The 21,448-nt window shown below is 36.5% G+C and overlaps 1 protein-coding gene across 1 annotated transcript in view; it reads right to left on the bottom strand.

The window, feature by feature from the left end:
• Nucleotides 1–3,499: 3,499 nt before the first annotated feature.
• LOC110027749 (protein CLT2, chloroplastic) overlaps nucleotides 3,500–21,448 on the bottom strand; it is a 46,695-nt gene continuing 28,746 nt past the window's right edge. The window contains exons 9-10 of the mRNA XM_020729295.1: nucleotides 4,465–4,590; nucleotides 3,500–4,107 (exon numbers count right to left, since the gene is read on the bottom strand). Coding sequence (XP_020584954.1) covers nucleotides 3,950–4,107; nucleotides 4,465–4,590 — 284 coding nt within the window. The 3' untranslated portion in view covers nucleotides 3,500–3,949. The remainder of the gene's footprint in view (nucleotides 4,108–4,464; nucleotides 4,591–21,448) is intronic.

Genomic DNA, 21,448 nt, shown 5'->3' with positions numbered 1-21,448 from the left:
AACACCGTGACTTCTCTTCAAAAGGAGAGCCTTGCACCTCTCTTTAATCGCGAACCAAAAGCGCGACATTCACGAAACGACAAAGGGCGGGAACAGTTCGCGTGAGCGGGAGCGTGAAGAGTCGTGACGATTCGCGAAATAGAGGAGGTGGGAGCGGGAGATATGTAGCGGGAGCGGCGGTTCGCGGGAGATCGCGATTCGCGATCGCAGGAGCGGAAGAGATGGGTCGGACTGGGCTCCACTTCTAACAAATACCACTAATTTTTTTTTAATTTTATTTGCATGCTCTGCATTCAAATTTGTTATATGTAAGATTTGTGACGGTAAAATGATAATTTAATTGCTCAACATTGTATGAAAATTCATCACATAAACAAATAATAGAAAAGTTGTAGGAAAAGCCACCAAGATTTTTTACATGAGAAAAATCCTAGAAGGGAAAAGACTACTGTGTTTGACTCAGTCAAAGTAATCCGTTATATGATTGTACATAAATTGGTACAAACTTCTTTTGAATTAGAGAATACAGAATTGCAATGCTGATAATTACATGTGCACAATAATTATCCAACTTCAATAGCTGCAATTGGGCTACAACAAATGTAATTGTTGATGATAATATTAATAGCGAGTTGTAATAGTCGTACTTAGTTCCCACAATAATTAAAACTCGAACATGTTTGTTCAAATTAGTAAATAAATAAACTTCAACAATTTATAAAAGCTCGAAGCTTAAATGAGCTAAACATGAACATAGTCGAACTTGTTCATTTATATTCACGAGCAAACTTGTTTGTTGTTCAACAAGTAACTTGTTAAATAATTGATATTAAGCTCGATAATAGCCCAAATGAACTAAACATGAACAACTTATAATCATACCAAGCCGTCCAAACAATGATATACTCGGCTTGATTACAACCCTAGCTGTAAGAGCATTGGTTGGCCACAGAAGCCTAGTGGAAGGTTGAAATGACAATAGTTAGACCATATAGGCCGCAACGGGAAGCTACCCTAGTAATTAGCTATATACGTTATAGCAAGTCACTCCAAGATCATCAGTCGACCACAAAGGCTGCAGGGAAATGTTGTAATGAATTTGGTTATAAATATCTTAATTATTGTTCAATGTAAGAATATTTTTCAAAAACATTGTGCTATATTATTGAATTAAAAGATGAGTTTGATGACTTATAAAATTACATCATCTTAGTAAAAATAACATGGTTATAGCTTTCTCACTTCTCAAATAAGATTTTGATGATGGCTCTAAAACTAAAATTTCTATACAAACAGAAAGAGGTCGCAACAAACACATGTAATGAGAAGTCCTATAAATAGCTAAAGCAAGCAACCAATACAACACATTGTTAGTAAAAAATCACAGCACACAAAGCAGAGGCTATAGATTTCATAATTTCTATATTTTAAGTGCTTTGAGTCTGACTATGATTCTTAGTTTGAAAAAGGTTTTATTTTGAACTCATGTGAAATCCTTAGCTTTTAATTAACCAAAACAAGAGACAAGTCCTCTTTCTAAATAAACATGTAAAGCTATCATATGATCATTTCAAAATTAAAGGATTAATACAAAACACAAAATTGAAAATGACAGTCATGATTGAATGTGTGATGCATAACATCTACTAAATATTCAATAAACATATTGTAAGCATTAATTTATAATGGGAGAGATTTTAAAAAGGAGCACCTAATATATGTTTTATGGGGTGTACGGGAAAAATTTTTTTTTTTTAAGGGGCAGAAATGCCCCCAAATTAATTTTATAATATAAAATATTATATATAATATTATTATTAAAAAAATTACAAATTTATATTGTATTATTTTTTAGATAATTTCTAATTAATTAAAAATATACATGAACATAATGAACATAATGAATAAACTAACAATAAATGGAATAAAAAAAAAATATTTTGTAATAATTATCACAACATAATGTTTTCATAATACAATTTTCTTCCCTGTAAATATCGTGAAGGCGGCCTAAAGGGTTGATCTTGCAACTAGTGGTCTTGAAATTTTTCTTCAGCATCATCTTCAGTTGTGTCATTCGTAGATTGTTGGGGCACATAATAATTTCTCTTCATTCATGCGTACTGGTGGTGCATAAACTGGAATTGTGCCGAAAAATAGCTCTCCATCAGTTGTAGTCGTAGACATGGGAATGTTTTGAAAATTTAAATCCAGAGCCCCTCAAGTAGATGTTGTCTATTGTAAATATATGGCGAAACCTCGTATGTTGGTGGGTCCTGCATATTCATAGGGTAATTAAAGGGTCATGCATAGTTAGTGGGGCCTGCAAATGTTAATTGGCCAAGATAAGTAGATAATTGTGGATATTCTTATTCGTGGGACTCATTTAAGGGACTATTTTGGAAACTGAAGATCCTCTTGGAGCATCTGCTACTGATCTTCTCGCAGTAGTGGAATCTGACCGATGTGGAGCATCGGAAGTGATCTACCTAGGCTAGACGGTCTAGCGTTTGGAAATGACCCAGCTTCGAAATTATGCCTACTTGGCTAATCAAATGCGACATATGTTCTATGAAATGACCCTGCTTCGAAATTATGCCTACTTGGCTAATCAAATGCGGTATAATCGATATAGATGAATTGTTTTACTCTACGTGATAGCTCCAGGACCTCATCATATTTTTATTTCATGGAGCTAGCACATCCACCACCTTCCCCTCCAAACTTTTCTTCAAAATCTTTGCTACGAATGAAGTAATTTGTCTGTATAATTGAAGAATTAAATTTATTGTTATGTATTATAATAAAAGTAATTATTAGTGGCTATAAAATATAGTAAACACATACTAGTATTCTTTTTTGAGGTAATTGGGGGTAATGGGTATCTGATGGCTGAGTAGGGTGTTTCACTAAGTAGAGTAATGCCCAATATCGACATCATTACAAATAATGAGCCAGTTTTTGTTCCCAGTCTCCTTGTGGCACATTTAATGAGCCATTTTCTAGTGGCACAAGAGTGGCAAGTGCAGTGTCTCAAGGAGAGGCAAGTGCAGTGTGAGATCAACCACTACTGTCTTCACAATATTCAACGAGTTTAGAAGCCATTCCACACCGGCGGAGAAGATAATTGTATTCTCAGTACATTATGTTACGATGGTATTTTATTGCAAAATAATTTTTTTGAATTTCATTTATTATTAGTTTATTCATCATGTTCATGTATATTTTTTAATTAATTGAAATTATCTAAAAAATAACTAAAATAATATAAATTTATAATTCATTTTTAATAATAATATTATATATAATATATTAAATAATAATATATAATATTATACATTATAAATTTTATTTTTATAATAAATATTATATAGAAAACGCCCCTAAGAGGGGCGTTTCTGCATTTTTTTTTTGGTCGTGCTCCACCCCCAAAAAACCATATATTAGTTGCTCCTTTTTAAAAGTTCTCCTTTACAATGAGATCCACATGAATAACGCCTGATGCGCACCAAGCCGAAGCTCCTACACAATAATAACACTAAATCATTCCTGAATTACACAAAAAAAGTTAATAAAAAGGATTATTAGATATTTCTCCCAAAATCTTACAAATGGGGACCTGCTACTCATAACATTTTCACTAAATTTACAAGTTCAACACAAATCTTTAAATTAGGCTGGAATAGTCCTCGGCGAAGATTAAAAGAGTCTAGGACTAAATTAATACTTGTATAGACTCTGGGACTAAAATAGCCTATCATCATGCAAAGAATCAAACTAATATGAGGCTTTCTGACAGTTAACATTTACATCTAATCAAAATGAATGAGACTTGGGCATTGGGACTCGCCATTCTAAAAATATAAACCAACATAACCAGCAGCTCAAAGCTAAAGATGAAGGCATCCTGCAATTGCTGGGAGGAATTTGAGGAGGATAAATGAAATCTTCAATCATTTTTATGGGGCTGGTTGTCTGGTTTGGGAAGATTATAAAGTGTCAAACCCAACACGAGAATCGCAGTTCCGATGACGAAATATGCATTCAAATTTGTGCCTTCAGGCATGTAAGGGAATGGAAGCGAGAGGATGTAGATTGAAAGAGGCACTGCATGTAAGAGATTAAAATCAAATTCAGACACCATAATTCCTCAAAACCTGTAAATGCAAAATTTCATATGCTCAATAATGTCAGCATGGTTAATCCCATTCGAGTAAAAAGGTAATGGGAAAATTACATATCCAAAACATAAAGTCTAATTTTTACATTTATAATACCTTGGTGCTATAATCCTATTTGGAAAAAGGTGCATTTGACTTTCAAAAAGTTGGTAAAGTGATATTTTTTATGTGATGTTAAAGATTTGAGTGTTATGACTGTAAATATTAAAGTGACATGTAAATATATAAGAATTGTGTGGTATGTAATGTCAATGCCCGGAAGGTAAATGGGGAAGGGAGAGACCTGCTAAAGTGGCTGCAAGTGATGAAAGCAGAGCAGAAGACATTTTCACTAGATTAAGCAAAGAAATGTTGAAAGCCATGTTTGTTAGTATGAAAAGCAGTGGAAGAAATGGAGCACCGTCGCAACCTGAAGAACGAGACAAAAAGTTGCATCAGATGATCAGAAGATTCAGTATTAAATCAATAAAATTAGAGTCCAAAGAAAAGAGCTGAGATAACTAAATGCAGAATTGTTCCCATTTTGGGACAATCAAGCAGATAATGTTACAGTGTATTACACTTAAAACAAACTCCACGTATCAATTTGAGACAGCTCGCTGCATGTTTTTTGTTTCAACTTGCCACCACAGTTTTGTTTAGGAAATTGTTTTCTTGCTACTTTCTAAAAATTTTTACGATAAAACTGATTTTTGCAACCAGATCAGATCCATGGTCATCCTCAATGGGTAGAGCCCTTGGCTCCCAGGTTCCATCAAATACAAAAATTGCAAATTTATAAGCAAAAGAAATTCTTGTTTAAATTAACTGATCTTCGCTATCATTTGATTCGAAGAATGAATTTTGGAGACTTTGAATGAGAGGCTAAGAGACTGGGTGAATAAAATGATAAAAAAAAGAATAAATATTACTTTTTCATATCAAAATAAATGGAAAATTGAAGGTTATAAGTTATTATAAGTTGGGAAATTTACAATAGAGATGAGATTGAGATAGTAATGAATGTATAATTGAAATAAAAATTTAATGAAGTGAATAGGGTTAGTGATGGAGTAATATTGCTATTAAGATGAGTGCCAATGAGTACATTATAAATATAAGCAATATTTACGCTCTTCAAATTTGATCAAAAGCGAGTTTAAAAAATTTACATAAAGTGATTGAAGGTGACTTAAATGGGAATATAGAACATCACACAACTATGCAATTTGGCGTGTAATTTAATATTCACTGTCATTTCTCAAGCAATGTTTTTTCTACAAGTTACAAACCTAAGACTTAGCAGATACACTACCAATTAAAATTTTGCACTATAAGAACGAAAACAATAATCACAGCAAACAACATGAGTCCAGCAATCAACTAAGTTCTGATGTTCATCAACCTGTCATCAATATTGAAGCAATCTAAAGGTTCTGACACACAATACGTGACTGCACAAGCAGCTGATTATGGCCAGGGGTATTATATGTTCTTGTTAAAATATCTCGTAAATAATGATAATTATATTCCATATTTGTTACAACTTTATATTTAAAGAGTTATAAATTGTATGAGGAATCTTAGGAATCTCTATTTATTTTTCTCCTTAATTAGAGAGATTAGTTGCCTCTTATATTTGTTATTATTTTTTTCCTTGTCTACTATATTATGTTTTTATTGCTTTCCTTACCACTAAGTCCTGTAATGAGTATTTATACCTCTCTTTGCATCAATAAGAATAAGCCACTCTTATATTTTTTCACTGTTTTTTCATGGTACCAGAGCGTCCGATCCTCTGTGGCGTCTCGCGAAGGCGATAATTCTTTGAAGGCGGTAACTTACGGCGACTACACGTCGTCCGCATCTCGAAGTTCATCTCGAAGGTGGTAATCCTCTGTACGTGTTACGTTTTTCCTTTCTTCCCGTATCGCGAAGGCGGTAATTCTTTGAAGGTAGAAACCCGCAGTAGCATCTTCCACTGAGAAAGGATCACGTCTCGCTGGCAAGGATCACGCGCGTGGTTAACGAAGCTATTCCGCATCTCAAAGTCCTTTCGGTGGCGAAGACGGTAATCTTCTTTGCTTCGGCGGGCGAAGGCGGTAATCTTTTGCTTTGGTGGGAGAATCTCGAGCTCGAGCAAATTCACCATCCTTCATCTCTAAAATGTCTGAAGTCACGTCTAGGACAAGCCAACCTCTTCAGTCATGTCAATCCGAACCTCAGAGAAATACATATGAAAACCATCCCATTCAGATCACTACAATCTGACTAAACGGTGATAATTTTCTTCGATGGTCACAGCTGTTCGCATGTATCTCCGAGAAAGATGAAAAATTGGTTGTATCACAGGTGATACTAAACAACCTGACGTGAAAGACATAACTTATGTCATTTGGGAAGCGGAAAATTCAATGTTAATGCATGGTTGGTCAATTCCATGATTGAAGAGATAAGTGCAAATTATCCGTGTTACTCTACAACCAACGAATTATGAGACAATATTTCAGAAATGTATTATGATCTTGGAAATCAATCACAAGTTTATGAGTTGACCCTACGACTTGAAAAATTTTCCAATGAGAGGATTCTGTGACAAAGTATTTCAATTCTCTTAAGCGGATTTGGCAGGACCTGGACTTATTCAAAGATCATGAGTGAAAATCAAACTATGACGACAACTAGTACAAGAAGATAGTGGATACTAGTCAAATCTTCAAATTTCTTGCAGGTCTAAACGTTGAATATGATGAGGTCCATGACCGAATAATTAGTAGAAATCCCCTGCCTCCAATTGGTAAATTTTTGCGGAGGTAAGGAGAGAAGAGAGTCAGAGGCATGTGATGTAGGGAGAAGACTACAGGTTTAACCGAGTCCGTGGAAGGATCAGCGCTGGCTATTCCTGAAGCTCAAGTAAGCAGGAAAATTTCTCAAAACCAGCATGCAGAAGACAAAAACAACATGCACTGTGACTACAGTGGAAAGCCACGCCATACTCGCGAAAATTGCTGAAAATTGTATGGTAAACCACCTAATGGTGATAAGGGAAAAAGATCTGGTGAATATAACACACCTACACTAAACCCTAATGAAGCTGAGTCATCTCCACTTAGTAAAGAGCAATTAAGTCATATTCTTAAACTATTGAAATCTTGCTCATCATCTAATGCTGCTATCAGTTCTATAGCACAAACAGGTAGTAATCCTTGGACTTTTCTAGGAAGTACCACTCCTTGGAACATTGATTCAGGAGCCTCTAATCATATGACAAACTGTTCTCAATTATTTGATTCATATTATCCATGTTCCGGTTAAAAAAAAATCAGAATTACTGATGACAGTTTTTCACCTATTGCAGAAAAAAGAAATATTAAAATTTTAGAAAAAAAACTCTTTGAAATCTATCTTACATATTCCAAAACTTACATATAATCTTCTTTCTGTTAGGAAATTGTCTAAGGATTCTGATTATTTCATTTTTTTCTCTCCTTCCAATTTTGTTTTTCAGGACCGGAACTCGGGAAAGATAATTAGAACTGCTAGAGAAATAAAAGGGTTGATTATTTTGAAAATATGAAAATAATTTTTGAAATTTAATTTAATATAAGAGATATATAGTTTGGGTTTTGAAAGTAGTATATTTTAATTTTCGAAAAATGAGACCAAATGGATCTCATTCGTCCAATAGTTTGCATAATCGTGCCCGATACCGCGAATACTACACCCTCCCGAAAGATAAGTGTAGACCTTGGCGATAGACCCAATCCTGCAAATTAAGAGATTTGTGACATCCGTTTGGTCTGCAAACCTTTTTATGTATGACCGACAAGTTCCCCTATCTAATACAAAGATTAAATAAGGTTTATTTTACCTGGGTTCCAAGTTCCCTATAGAGACAAACTCATATAGTCAATTACATCTCAAATGACTGGAGTCATTGTAGAAAACTCTCGATAATGATCAGAGGTACTAGTTTTCAATATTTCAAAGTTTAGGTTTTCACGGTAGAACGTGAAAAATGCAAGTGGGAGTGATTCAAATAGGAACAATTATTTTCAAGGGTCAAAAGAAAAGAAAAGGTAGGAGATGCCACAGATCCTGAGGAGAACCCTCAGTGACTTCCCAAACTATCCTACTGTGTGGCTGCATTTTTAGAAAATGATGTTATTAATTATTCAATCCTACCAATTTTATTATTTAGGATTTACATTTATATAATACTCGATTATGCAAATAACCCGCAGAGATAAGAGGGTTTACGTCGTGCCACACGACAACCTCGGAACCTAAGGCGAGTTAGGACTTACGCTGCACAACATGGTTGTATAGAAGCCTAAAGAAGATGTGAGGATTTACGTCGTGCTGGGCAAATTACCTCGAAGTCTTATGGGTTGTTATTATGCTAGGAAGAGATACTGCTGAAGAAGTTCCTCTTGTCGCTCGATCCAAGTTCCTCGTCGTGTTGCCCACAAAGTTGGCTCCAAGCTCCTGTTGTAGCGATGACTCTAAGGTTTAAGTATTTGAGATGGGTGATTTATGTTTCACGGTTTCGGTATCAATATTCAGTGTCAATGTTTGATTTTATTTTGTTTCGGTTTTGTTTTCAGTTTTGGTTTTGCAAACAGAATAATCAAATTGCAGTTAAATAAAAAGTATTTGAAAGATAAAATGTAGTAAAGTAAAATGTTGTAGATAAACTGTAAAAGCGCCCTGGGCATCTGCTACTGTTGCGTGATTAATATTGCGAGCGTAGTATGAATTGCGACAGACTTAAATAAACTCGCAAGAAAAATACAATGCGAGAAAACCCAGCACGAATAGTCAGAAAAATGAGTCGTAAAAATCACGAGCAAAAGAACCCCTTAGAAAAAAATCACGAGCAAAAGAAACCCTTAGCCACATATGAAAGATCAGGACTGGATGTAAGACATTAGTAAAAGTGAGGGGCTCAGAGCTGAACTGTGTGCTTCACGATCTTGAACAAGAGTTACCAGCCCGACAATCTATAGAAGACAGTCCTTAACCTCAATCCAAGTGACTAGCCGTTGACCTTTATAAATATTCATAGAAAGGTTTTCATGCAAAAGTTGTTCAAGTCTTTTTTATGCAGAGTTCTTTTTAACATGCAAAAGAAATTTTTTATTTTTTGTTTTTTGTAAATATTTTGTAAAATCGTATAGTAAGAGTGTCGGGGGCAACGATCCCACCAAGAATCGACGAATAGTATCATGGAACCTTTCATCTCCCTTATTGAAGATCCATGAGGTAGGAGATATTATTCTAATAATCTCACTTCGTATTCCTCGTTTAAGCACACATAGCACACATAAACAATGTCGTCAACATAAACAATGTCGTCATCGCCCTCGCTACTTAGACCCTAGACTTATCCTAGTCCGATGATTCGTATGCGGCATTAACAAATTTCCCCAATTGCCAGAAGGATTTGAGTGTAATATCCAAGCTCAAATCCCAGTGCACTGGGTTTCACTGTAGGTCACTGTAGGTTAAGTCATTGCGAGTCATTGCGGGAATTTCACTATTGATTTTATTAAGGAAGCATGAACTACGCCTCAGTGCATCATGATGTCTAGTGTCTTAATCAGTTTGTGAATCAGACTCAAGTGTCATGTTTCATTATTCATTCAAAAATTAGGTGGATGAACACTCACCTAGGGTGTGTTCCTAACATCTAGGAAGCCTATGCTGAGAATTAGGTGGATGGGCTCTCATCTAGGGTGTGCTCATAAAATCTAGAAAGCCTATGTTTTAACTTGTGCTTAAAGTGATTCAAGGTATTTCACCCTCAATTAAGTATTTTTTCAACTAATCCTCAAATATTTCTAAGTGTCTTCCAAGTAATTAAATCAGAAATTCTCATTTTCGACTTAACTATTTAAAAATAAATAAAACGAAAGAAGAAAGAGGCCGACCCACCTCCAAAATTAGTAAAGCCGAAAGGGGAAAAACAACAAGTGAATCGACTTAAAAAAAGACGTTTAAATGATAATTAAGTGAAACCCAAAACAATAAATAGAGTTATCAAAATCCAACCCCAAAACGGTAAATAGAGTTATCAAACTCAACCCCAAAACAGTAGGCAAAACTCTCAAAATCAGCTCCGAAACAGTGCCAAAATGGTGCCCAAATGGTGTTAAAACCATGTCAGAATCAACCAACAAAATGCCTCAAACAACACTTAATTATGTTCCAAATAATACCAAATAGCTCTCACAACACCCCAAAAGCTCTCACAGCAGTTTTAACACCTCCAAGCAGTTTTAACACCTCCAAAACACCTCCAAACAGTAATTTACAGCACTTGTAAGCTACCTACAACAGCCTAAACTTCAATTAAAGCACCCAAACATTAATTCCAAGCTTCCTGCAGCGATCGACGACTCCAAACAGTACTTATATAGCCATTTCTCAGTCCAAAAAAGTCCTAAACAGCATATTACAACACTTAAGTTTTCCAAACAGTAATTTGCAGTGCTTGTAAGGTACCTACAACAGTTTTTTTATCACCGAACAATACTTTTTCATCACCAAACAACACTTTAAAGCTTTGGACAACACTCATAGTAATTTTCGAATACTTTCCAGCAAATTTCAAGTACTTTCCAGTACTTTTAACTCTCCAAACAACAAAGCAAAACTCCTCGAAACGGTCCCAAAAAAAAAAATAATAATAAAAAAAATTCCTCAAATCCCTCTCCAAAACAGTGAATAAAGCAGTCCCAAAGAATTGAATGAATTCTAAGCATGAAAAGATGTCCATGTTAAAAAAATAGAGGTACTTATTTTGTAAAATTAAGGATTTGGGTGGTGTAGATGTAAGGTTTTAAGTTCTGGGCATGCAGAAAATATAAGCATTGTATTGTATGCATGTAAGAATTGACGCCAATGTGTTAGATATGTGAATACATGGCAATTGAGTGGTACATTTGTAATAATAAAAAAAAAAGGTAAACTTTAGGCGTTAGGCATGTAAATACATATAAATTGGGTGGTCATAATGATTGGTGTTAACCACAAGCAAGGTTTACTTTCACAACATGACAATCTTAATCCTTTGACACATTTGCATGCACCTCACGCAAGTGCTGTGCATTTACATCCTTAACACCCAAAATTTAATATCAATTTCATAAACATATGCATGAAAGGGTGTACTCAACATAAAATAATTTCAAACAGAGTCACTGTAAATAATAAAATCAGATTGATCTCAAGATTTAATTCATGAAAATTTTGTTAATTTACTTAAACAATTAGCAGCATAAATACATGGAAAATTTGCGTGCATGTCACTCAATCCTTATATTCTACATATCTAACATCCAAATTTCCATCCCAATCAAAAAGAGCGGAAAACCTCACAGTTCCATTCCATAAATACACCACCCAATCTTAATCAGATCAAAAAAAAAACTTTTAGAAATAACAAAAAAATATGGCAGTTAGTTTTATATACCAGACAGAGGAAATCATTACCTTAAGGAAAGAAGCTGCAGCAGTTTCGGCTAGGGTCGTTTGGTGTGAGAGAGCGTCGGTGCAGAGGAGTTGATCGTGAGAAGGAGGCAAGGATGAGGCAGGCGAGTGATTCTGGCGCAGAGGGAAGAGGCGAGGGCTTCGGAGTTTGCAGAGAGGAGCGAGGGTTTCTCTCGAGCAAGGAAGAGGCGAGCAGGCGATTCGGCGTGGGAGGCGGGATCGAGCAGAGAGCGGGTTTCTTCGTTGCAGGGAGGAGGCGAGCAGGCGAGTCTCGAGCGGGGTCTTTGGCGCGAGAAAGAGATCGCACAAGGGGGAGGCGAGGCAGGCGAGGGCATCGAGCGGGAAGCAGGGTTTTGGTCGTAGGGAGGAGACAATGAATGCTGGGAGAATTTCAATGGAGTCGAGAGAGAGGGAGCGAGCCGGGGATGGTATCCGATGCAGAGGAAGGAGAAACGAGCGGGCAGGGGTTTGGCGAGCGAAGGAAGATGAGCAGGAGCTCGGGAAGACGAGCGGGAGAGGCGAGAATCTTCAGTGCAGCAAAGGATGCTTCGTCTGTTCCTGTTGAGCGGAATCGAGCAGAGAAATCTCGAGAGAGGGAGAAGGAGAGCGGGAGAGAGGAGCTCGGGAGAAGCGAATCAAGCAGACCGCGGAGGAAGAGGGCCCGCCTTCCTTTTAGAATTGAAGCGGGTTCAAAAGTCGTTACTCAAACAATTTAGCGGGGAAATAGATGGTTTCCAAATGCAGGGAGGATTAATTGAAAATAATCAACACCTGGATAATTTTAATTAAGACAAGATTTAAATAATTCGTTTGAATTTTGAAATTTGAATTTCAAATTCAGGTGAGCTGGTGCCTAGCCCGTGCTCAGCCCGAGTCCAGCCTGAATCAAACCTAGGTTGAGCCCGGGCCCGCGCACCGTAAAAAAAAGTGCATCGATATCTGTGCTAGTTGCTCGCGCGCGAAACCATAATGATATGGGTGTCCTCCCTAGTTAAAGTCGACGTCCCGGACACATATGTGTTGTCCGTTTCGTCATCCGGAGTCGTCCGAGCGAGTTCACAGACAATCGGGCCAAAATGTGTCAACTTCGTGCGTGGTGTAGCGAGTGCGTTGCTGAGTCACAGAGGTGTTGACCTCATTTTTGAGGTCATTTCTTTTTCCTTATGGTCTTAGGATCTAGCTCTAGGAGTTCATATTGACCATCTTAGAAAACTAGAATTGGGACGCACCATTTTTAGAAATTTCAGCCACTTCTTATTTTCCTGTGATGTCTAGCATTTATGGACTCAAAACCATCGTTTTATGTACGAGCGGTTAAGGGCTATTGTGCGGTTAAGGGCTATTGTGTGGAAACTCAGAGAGAAGTTCCCAATAGGATTTCAAGCCATAGGAAAACCTCCTCACGACTTTATCGTCACATACACACACAAAATGAACTCATACTTCATCCTTTCCATATACACTGAATTGCACAAGATCAGACTTAAATTGAACCTAAAAGATGGGTGAAAATGCGAATTTCTTTGGACGACCTCCGATTACAAAATGGACTGCACCAACGCGTTCGGGACACAAATTTTAGTAGGAAAAGACACCCATATTGCCGACACGAGAAAATTTGCACGCAAATCGATGAATTTGTCAAAATGACCTCCGAAGGCGAAACGGACCGTGCCAGAGGCGAAACGGACCGCGCCATGACCTCCGAAGGCGAAACGGACCGTGCCAGCGGGTCCGAAACGTCAGAATTACTTAAAAAATGATACCAATTTTGTTATGTTTTGATGCACGAATAAAACACAAATTAATTTTTTATTTTTTAAAATATTAAATATTTTTCTTTTATAAAAATATTCTTAAATTATAATTATATTAAACCTAAATCCTATTTACACCTCTACCCTCGCTTAAACCCGGATTCGGCGGCTCGGCTCCCTCTCCTCCGTGTGCCCCAGATCCACGATGGATCCACGCGGCTCACCTTGTCGTTTCCCCTTGGCTTTTCGGCTCTCCAATTAGGAGAAGCGAGCTGACCGACCCTTCTCCTTCTTGAGGCTGTAATATCTCCTTCTTTACTGTGGCATTTATTCCCCCATGGTGTGATTCGTTGCTAGGGACGTTGCTAGGGAGGCTGGTTGTTGGCGGCTTTTTCTTCTCTTCTCTCTGTCTATAAAATGATTTCCTAATCTAGTGTGTTGGGTTGTTGAAAATTTTGAGAGAGAAAAAAGTTTTTGAGAGAAGAAAGCTTGAATTTCTTTCTGCTGTTGGGGAAAATATTTCTCTGTTTTGTTGTTTGAAAGCATTCGTGGGGTGTCATTTTTTGAGGCTTTTAGGAAGGGAAGCTTTGTCGGAATCCTCTTTAAGCTAGAACTTTTGAGTGTTTGTGGCGTAGAGCATTTGTGGTTGCCGTTTCTGGGGATCTTTAGGAGGAATATTTCGCTTGGAGTGGTTTTCTTGAATCATTCTTATAATTTTATTTTAAATCTGCTGAAAAGAGGTATTATTCTCATTCTCCCTTTTCTATTTTATCTAGGTTGGCATGTTGAGGCTATCTCAATCCTCTTGCAAAGATTAATGAGGGAATGACTTAGTTTATTTTGAAGTCTATGTATTGATACATGCTGAAAATTATTTTTAAGAGTTGAAAAATCATTTTTGGGGCTCACATCTTGCTTCTCTTGCTGCATTTTGTTGGAATACATGCTGGAAATGAAATGTTGAGGTCTTTTATTCTTATTATTTTCGAATCAAAGAAGTGCTATAACTCACTTCAATATTAAGAAGTATTTAGCTTTAGGGATTTGTTACACTTATCTATTTCATGTTACTAATTTTTGCTTAAGATATATGCTGGGGTGCAAGAAATTTTAAAGTCTAAGGCTTTATGAAATCTGATTATTTATGGCTTTATTTCGACCCATTTGATAAAGTCAATTTACCTAGAATGTTTCTCTATTTTGCTCCCTTTTGCTAGATCCGATTTTGCCCATTTGCTGGGGTCGGTTTGATCCTGAACTGGGCTCGGTTTCCCCCTTTCTGCTGGGTTCGGGTTGGCCTTGTTGAGAAAACGGTTTGGTGGCTTTGTTGGCTTAATAGACTTTGGTTTGCTGCTTAGCCGTGAGCCTCATTTGGTGTTTACTACTTTAAGATTGTCCTCGGGTTGTCCTCGACCGTGAGTTGGATTTGAAGCTGGTTTATTGTCTTTGTGATACATATTGCCTTACTCGTGAGCTCTCCTCTCTTTTGACTCCTACTCGTGAATTAATTAGAGCTTAGTCGTGCTCCCTGTCACCTTACCCGTGAGCTCTCCTCTCTTTTGGCCTTACCCGTGAGCTCTCTTCTCTCTTTTGGCCTTACCCGTGAGCTTTCTTCTCTCTTTTGGCTTTACCCATGAGCTATAATTTGTGATCTCTTGGTGGAATAGATTTAGCTAGTGGTTGTTTCTCTCTATTACCTTAGACACTTATATGGACAAGTTCATGTTTATGAAATAAAAAAAATGATGAAAAGAAAAGAGCTTTTGCTTAAAAATGGAGTTGAATGGAATTGGTATTGGTATAGCTTTTAGAAATTTGGAAATTCATTCCATATGGATTATTCTCTCTTGTTTTGTGACATATGAAAAGTTCTTGAAATTTTGTTTCAAGAAATTGTAAACTTGATATAAATTGAATTCATAAAGGGGTTTGGAAATTCATAAAATTGTCATGCGTTGATTCATTTATGAAAAGTGAGAAGATGATATCTTTTTAAGATTGATTCAAGGATCTTGAGGCCTTATTTAATGAAGTTCAAATTGCATTTTTTAGGCTTTATTCGTTAAAATTTGATTTACATGTTGAGGCTTTCATATATCAATTTGAATATTTTAAATGTTGATTTTTGGAGATCACATTTTTACCTTTTTACGAATTTAAACATTTTTTTAGACCGATACATTCATGATTTCATTTTAAGCTTTACTGGTTTGACTTTATTTTAAAAATGGATCGGTCTCCTTTTTCATTTGTTTTGTTTTCTTTTTTCTTAACGGTCAAGTTAAAAATGAGAATTTCCGATTTAATTATCTTCAGAAATAATTCATGGTTTTAAGAAAAGTGTGAGGGAAAAAGAAAGGGAGAGAAGATTAAAATTGAAATTCGGTTCTTTGAGATGATAAAATCTAAGGAGGAAATAATATAGTAAATCATTCATCATTCATTTTACATAAGAAAGATGAAATTGTAAATTGGAAGATAGTTGAGGGTTGGAAGAAAGTGAGAGTTTAGATAACAATTAGGGACATGGATTAAGAGATCAGTAGACCTGCACTTAGGTCCCTTAAGCTTTGAATAAACTTAAATCCAATTGCTTTAATTAGGATTGAAGTACATTTCACACCCCTTTTGCCAAAATTATAGGTTTACCGCTAGGTTTTAGGAGTCTGATAGGGAGCTAAGCTTGATATAAAGATGTTCGAGGATTAGTTGAAAGACACTTAATTGAAGTTATACACTTTAGAACACTTCAGGCCCAAATTAAAGTGTAAGCTTCCTAGGTCTTAGAAGCACACCTTGAGAGAGTTCATTCTCCTAATTTTTAAATGAACCTAAGAAGCCAAACATCTGACCCTAGTTCATGATTTAATTAGGACACTAGACACAAGAGTGCACTAGATTGTGATTCATGACTGATTTAATTAACTAATTAAATCAAATAATGAAATAAATAATGAAATTCTTGCCTTAACTTGACCAAAACTGAAACCCAATGCTCCGGGATTTGAGTTTGTCTTACACGCAGATCCTCCTGGCGATTGGCGACATCCCCAATAACACATAAATCTCCTATTTTTGGTCATTTATATGTAATATTGTTTTTTGTTTTATTTGTTTGTCTTTTTCCTACGATTTACCTGTTTCTCTCAAGTCTTTTTCAGGTCATACTTTCCCCTTTTACACAGCGCATAAGAGCTAAACTTAAAGAAGAAATGAACCTCCCAGGTATACAAGTTTATTTTACAACAAAATATTTTATTTCACAGCATGTTATATTGCTCTCATAGTCTGTTATATTATTTTCCCAACATGTTATACTGTCTTTTCATAGCATGTTATACTCTTCTTTCAACATGTTATACGGTCTTTTCTTTCTATTGTACACTATATTGTTTCTTTCTTTTATACTGCATGTTTAGTTATTTCGATACACACTATGCCTTAGTTTAGGAAAACCTAGTAGTTAGGTGCATTTTCAAAACCAAAATTAAACCAGGAGGTGCTACTACGAAGAGCTTGGAGCGAACATCATGTGAAGCACGACGAGGAACAACTTCAAGGTGGATCTGCAACAGCAAAACATCAAAACACATCACATAAACATCTTCACACCACCTATCACTTCATTTAGTTTAAATAACAACCCATAGGATCTCCCTTTAGGCTTTTGTACAACCCTGTTGTGCAATTATAAGTCCTAACACTTTAGGATTCCGAGGTTACCTTGGGGTATGGTGTAAATCCTCCTATCTTTTTAGACTATTTGCACAGTCTGATATTGTGCTGATATTGTGCAAACATAAGTAATACAAACATAAGTCCTAAATCTTAAATAATTTGCAGGATTGAAATATCAAATATACATCATTTCAAAGACATAAAGCCAAACAAAAATCAGAGCCATTTGTTCTCTTCTAGGCCAAAGGTTTCTCCAGATCTGTGATATCCCATACTTTTCTTCCCTTTGGATTCCTTAAATAATTGTTCCTATTTTGAGTATTCCCATTTGATTTCTCATTTGATTTTCTCATGTCCAATCGCGAAAACCTAAACTTTGAAATTTTGAAAGTAAAACCACCTGATATTAATCGAGAGTTTTTTTAAGTGATTTCGATCATTTAAGATGTAATTAACAATAGGGGCTTGCCTCTATAGGAAACCAGAAACCCAGATAAAATAAACCCTATCTAATTTTTTATGTTAGGTAGGGGAACTTATTGACTTTTTTTATAAAATATTTCGGAGACCAAAACGGATGTCACAAATTCTTTAGTCTAGGTGATTGAATCCCTATTACTTGTAGTATTGTATTCAATCATCTAAACTATTTAAAATGTGAGACCCGTTTGGTCTCACCTATTTTAAAATAAAATATTATTTTTAAAATATCAAAAAAGGTTATATTCATATTTAAATTATTTTCAAAATCACAAAATCATCAATTTTTCAAATTACGAAATTAAAATGGCCGACAACAACCAAGCTATAATTAGCATTGCTAAAGAGCCAGCCCACCATAAAACAACCTACGCATGTTGAAATTGATAGACATTTTATAAAATAGAAAATTGATCATTGAATCAGTCAAATACATTACATAATACATTACATTTTGATAAAACTTTAAATAGAAGGAATCCTAACCAAAGCATTTTACCAATCAAAATTTGATAATTTACCTTCCAAAGTAGGAATGATAAACATATATTCACACCTTGTGCGGTGAGTGTGAAAATTATGTAAGGAGACCCAAGTCAACAGTTTGTATGCTCCAATTCAATCAACCACAAGATGATAGCAATCTGTCACTGTTGACCTCATTTTTAGTGAGGTCTAGTCCTCCTCTTAGGGTTTAGGATCTAGCCTTAGGGATCTCCCTTTGACTATCTTAGAACCTTAGAAATGGGACCCGCCTCATTTTAGAAATTCGACCTACTTCTGTCCCCTTTTGGAGTTTCGCGTGTGTGGTATCGACTTCTAGCACTTAGAAGGATGAAACCGACATGAGGAAATCCAAAAGGAATTCCTATAGGACCTTTTTGAGCCTTAGGGTGGCCTTCTGCACAATTCACACACCCGCGCGCACAAAACTTCACAATTCGGAGAGTCGACACGTCCGATCGTCACAATTCGCATCGCTTGCACCGTTACCTGTCGAAGACTCGAATTAACTTTTTGAGACGATCGATCGCGGGTCAAATTTTGTGAAACTTGAATTTTGACGCGTTTTTGAGTCGATTGTCGACGACGTCGCCCGAGCGACCCCGGATGACAAAACGGACTGCACCGGCACGTCCGAAACGTCGATTTTGCCTCGGGAGGACACCCATTTTGTTACGTCGCCGCGCGTGAATAAATCGCATATTATTTAATATATATATATATATATACTAAATTTATATAAACCAAATTATTTATTTTCCTCTTTAAGCCCTACATCCCTAACTCACGCACCCGATCCCCAAATCATTTGCACCCGAGCCCTAACCCGTCCGCCTCTTCCTCCCGCATTCGCCTTAGCCGAAGCTCCTCTTCGTCGCGTGAAATCGACCCGAGGTCCCCTCCTCGTACGCCTCTCGCTCTGCCTAAAGGCCGTTCCTTGTCACCACGCGCTCTGTCTTCACCTACTCCAGTCGCGCTCCGGCTTTCCCCTCCCACGCCTCTGCGATTCTCGTCGCCTTCTCCCGCGCGACTTTTTTTGGGGAAAGGGGAGATTCTGCCAAAGCTTTTGTGCTCGTTCTTTTCTGATTCGTTCAAGAGGTAACACTCTCTTCTTCCCCTCATATTAGAGCTCTCACGTATCTAAATTTTCTGAATCTCCTAATTGCATTTTGGGTTAACGGGTTCACTCTGATTTTGGACGGGTTCACTCTGATTTTGGATTTGGGGCAAAATAAAAGAAAATGGAATTCAGGAACTTGTAGGGTTCATACTTATTTTATTTTATTTTAGCTGCCTGGGAGAATTCAAACTAAATACTGTCTAAATTTTGCTTAAGTCCTGCTAATAAACAAAATCTTGAAGTCGCCTTTACTTTTATTGACTGTTTGGAAGTGTTTAGTTTAATTCTTTTATAAAGTCTGTTCAAATCTTGCTACCCAGCAGTTTTTGAAAGCCATTTCACGTTGTTAGAGGTTGAATTCCTAACTTGAGCAGGGGAGTTTTGGGATTAAGATATATCTGTGAAGTAAATGCATGCTTACCTATTCTCTGTTACAATGGAAATGTTACGAATTATGTTATGCGTTGAAAGAAAATTTACGGGTTTCTTGGACTGATCTAATGTATCATTTTCTCCCTCTATTTAATCATCTTACATGTTTTTTATAACATGTTTTATAACGTGATTGTGGGAATATTATATGATTGGCCTAAGATGGATTTTTAGAATTCCTTGGATATGTTAAGCTTTCCTGGAATGATGGTGGTCATTTCTCTTGTTTGCAATTTCTTTTTTTTTTTTGCCATGATGGAAGGTTTAAAAAAAGCCCCTTTATGTTGTAAGAATACAGGAATGTTAACTTAAATGATATGCATAAATGCATTAATGATGCTTCACCATTCAGTGGAGATTAACAACTCAGAGAGGAAACTGGAGGGTTCTTTTGTGGATATTTGCTTTGGCTGCTTTAACATATTTTGAATTGATTTTGAATCAATATTTTTTTTTAAAAGTAAGCCGGTTCATGGGCTGAGGCGTCGGGTCAGGGTTGCTTTGAGCCTGACTTTTCTGAAGTGCTGTACACATTTTCTTTGGAATTTTGGATTTCTGGGTCACTAAAACTAAAAAAAAAGAGGGGGAATATTTACGCACATACCACTCAATTCTTATGCGCATGGTCTGATTTTGGCAAGCTATTTGGAACATTTTAAAAACATATTTTAGGGGCTGAATTGGGTTCAGTTTTGAGCTTTTCGAAATGCCGTTTTTATGAGCTGAAATGACTGTAGTTTTGAGGGCTTTTAAATGCATCTTTTGGCGATGTTTTGGCAAAGTTTTTTTTTAGCTGCCGTTTTAGAGATTATAAAACTATTTGGAAATTTGTTCTCTTTCAATTTCATCATATAAAATTATTGGAAATTGGAGGTGCCGCCTTGGGCTTTGAAAAAGGTTTACATGTGATACTTGTGTGAGAATTTGGAAACTTCGCGGAGTTCACTTTTTGGAAATAAGAACTTGATCGTTTTATTCATGAGATTTTTTTTTTGAAGCTTTGACGAGGTTGACCCTATGTAAAATTTGAGGTTGTGTGGGTTATTTTAATTGAGTTGGGATTTTAGTTGGCTTTCTTTGGGCTTCCTTTGAGTTGCAGTTATGAGGCTCTGATGGTGGCATTTTTTTATCCAATGTGAAAGATTTAGATGATGTAAATGCACTATTTAAGTTTAGAGATTGAATATGTAAATGCATAAGTGTTGTGGGGCTACGTATGTAATTGTGGCATTGGTTTGGACTTGTTTCGACTGGTTTGAAATGTGGTGTTACTAGGGCTGGCCGAAATTTTCAGAGGAAGGGAGAGGTGCTGCTGAAATTTTGTGGGGCTTATTCTATACCCATTTGGGATTGATTCAGGGATTTTCGGGTCTTCATTTTCAAATCTTTTTGTCACGAGCTTTAAGGGTTGATTCATTATTCGTTCTTTTCGATGTTTTAGGTGAATCAGTCCATCCTCTCTCTCACCCCATTTTTGTTCTTTTCTTTTCCTTGCTTCTTGGTTCGATTTTCAATGCTTATGTCCGATGCATATGAAACCATTAAGCAAGGTCGCAAGTAGTCGTTTTGGGGCGTACGGTGTTGATGTTAAAGACACACCGAAGATAGAGCAGAAAAATGTCCTATCCTATAACATCAAGATCCAGACATTTGATGAACAATAGAATATGGTATCATTCACTGACATAAGTCTAGCGGTAGTCAGCTCGAACCTCCTCAGGTTGTTGGCAGTCCTATGCCTGACAGGGTAATCGACTCGTGGACAAAAAAATTTTTTTTTTAAAAAAAAAGATAAGTTTTGATAAACCATTTTCAAACAAAAA

The sequence above is a fragment of the Phalaenopsis equestris genome, unplaced genomic scaffold, assembly GCF_001263595.1.
Source record: "Phalaenopsis equestris unplaced genomic scaffold, ASM126359v1 Scaffold000002, whole genome shotgun sequence".
NCBI lineage: Eukaryota > Viridiplantae > Streptophyta > Magnoliopsida > Asparagales > Orchidaceae > Phalaenopsis > Phalaenopsis equestris.
This window is presented reverse-complemented; position numbering and strand designations above follow the sequence as displayed.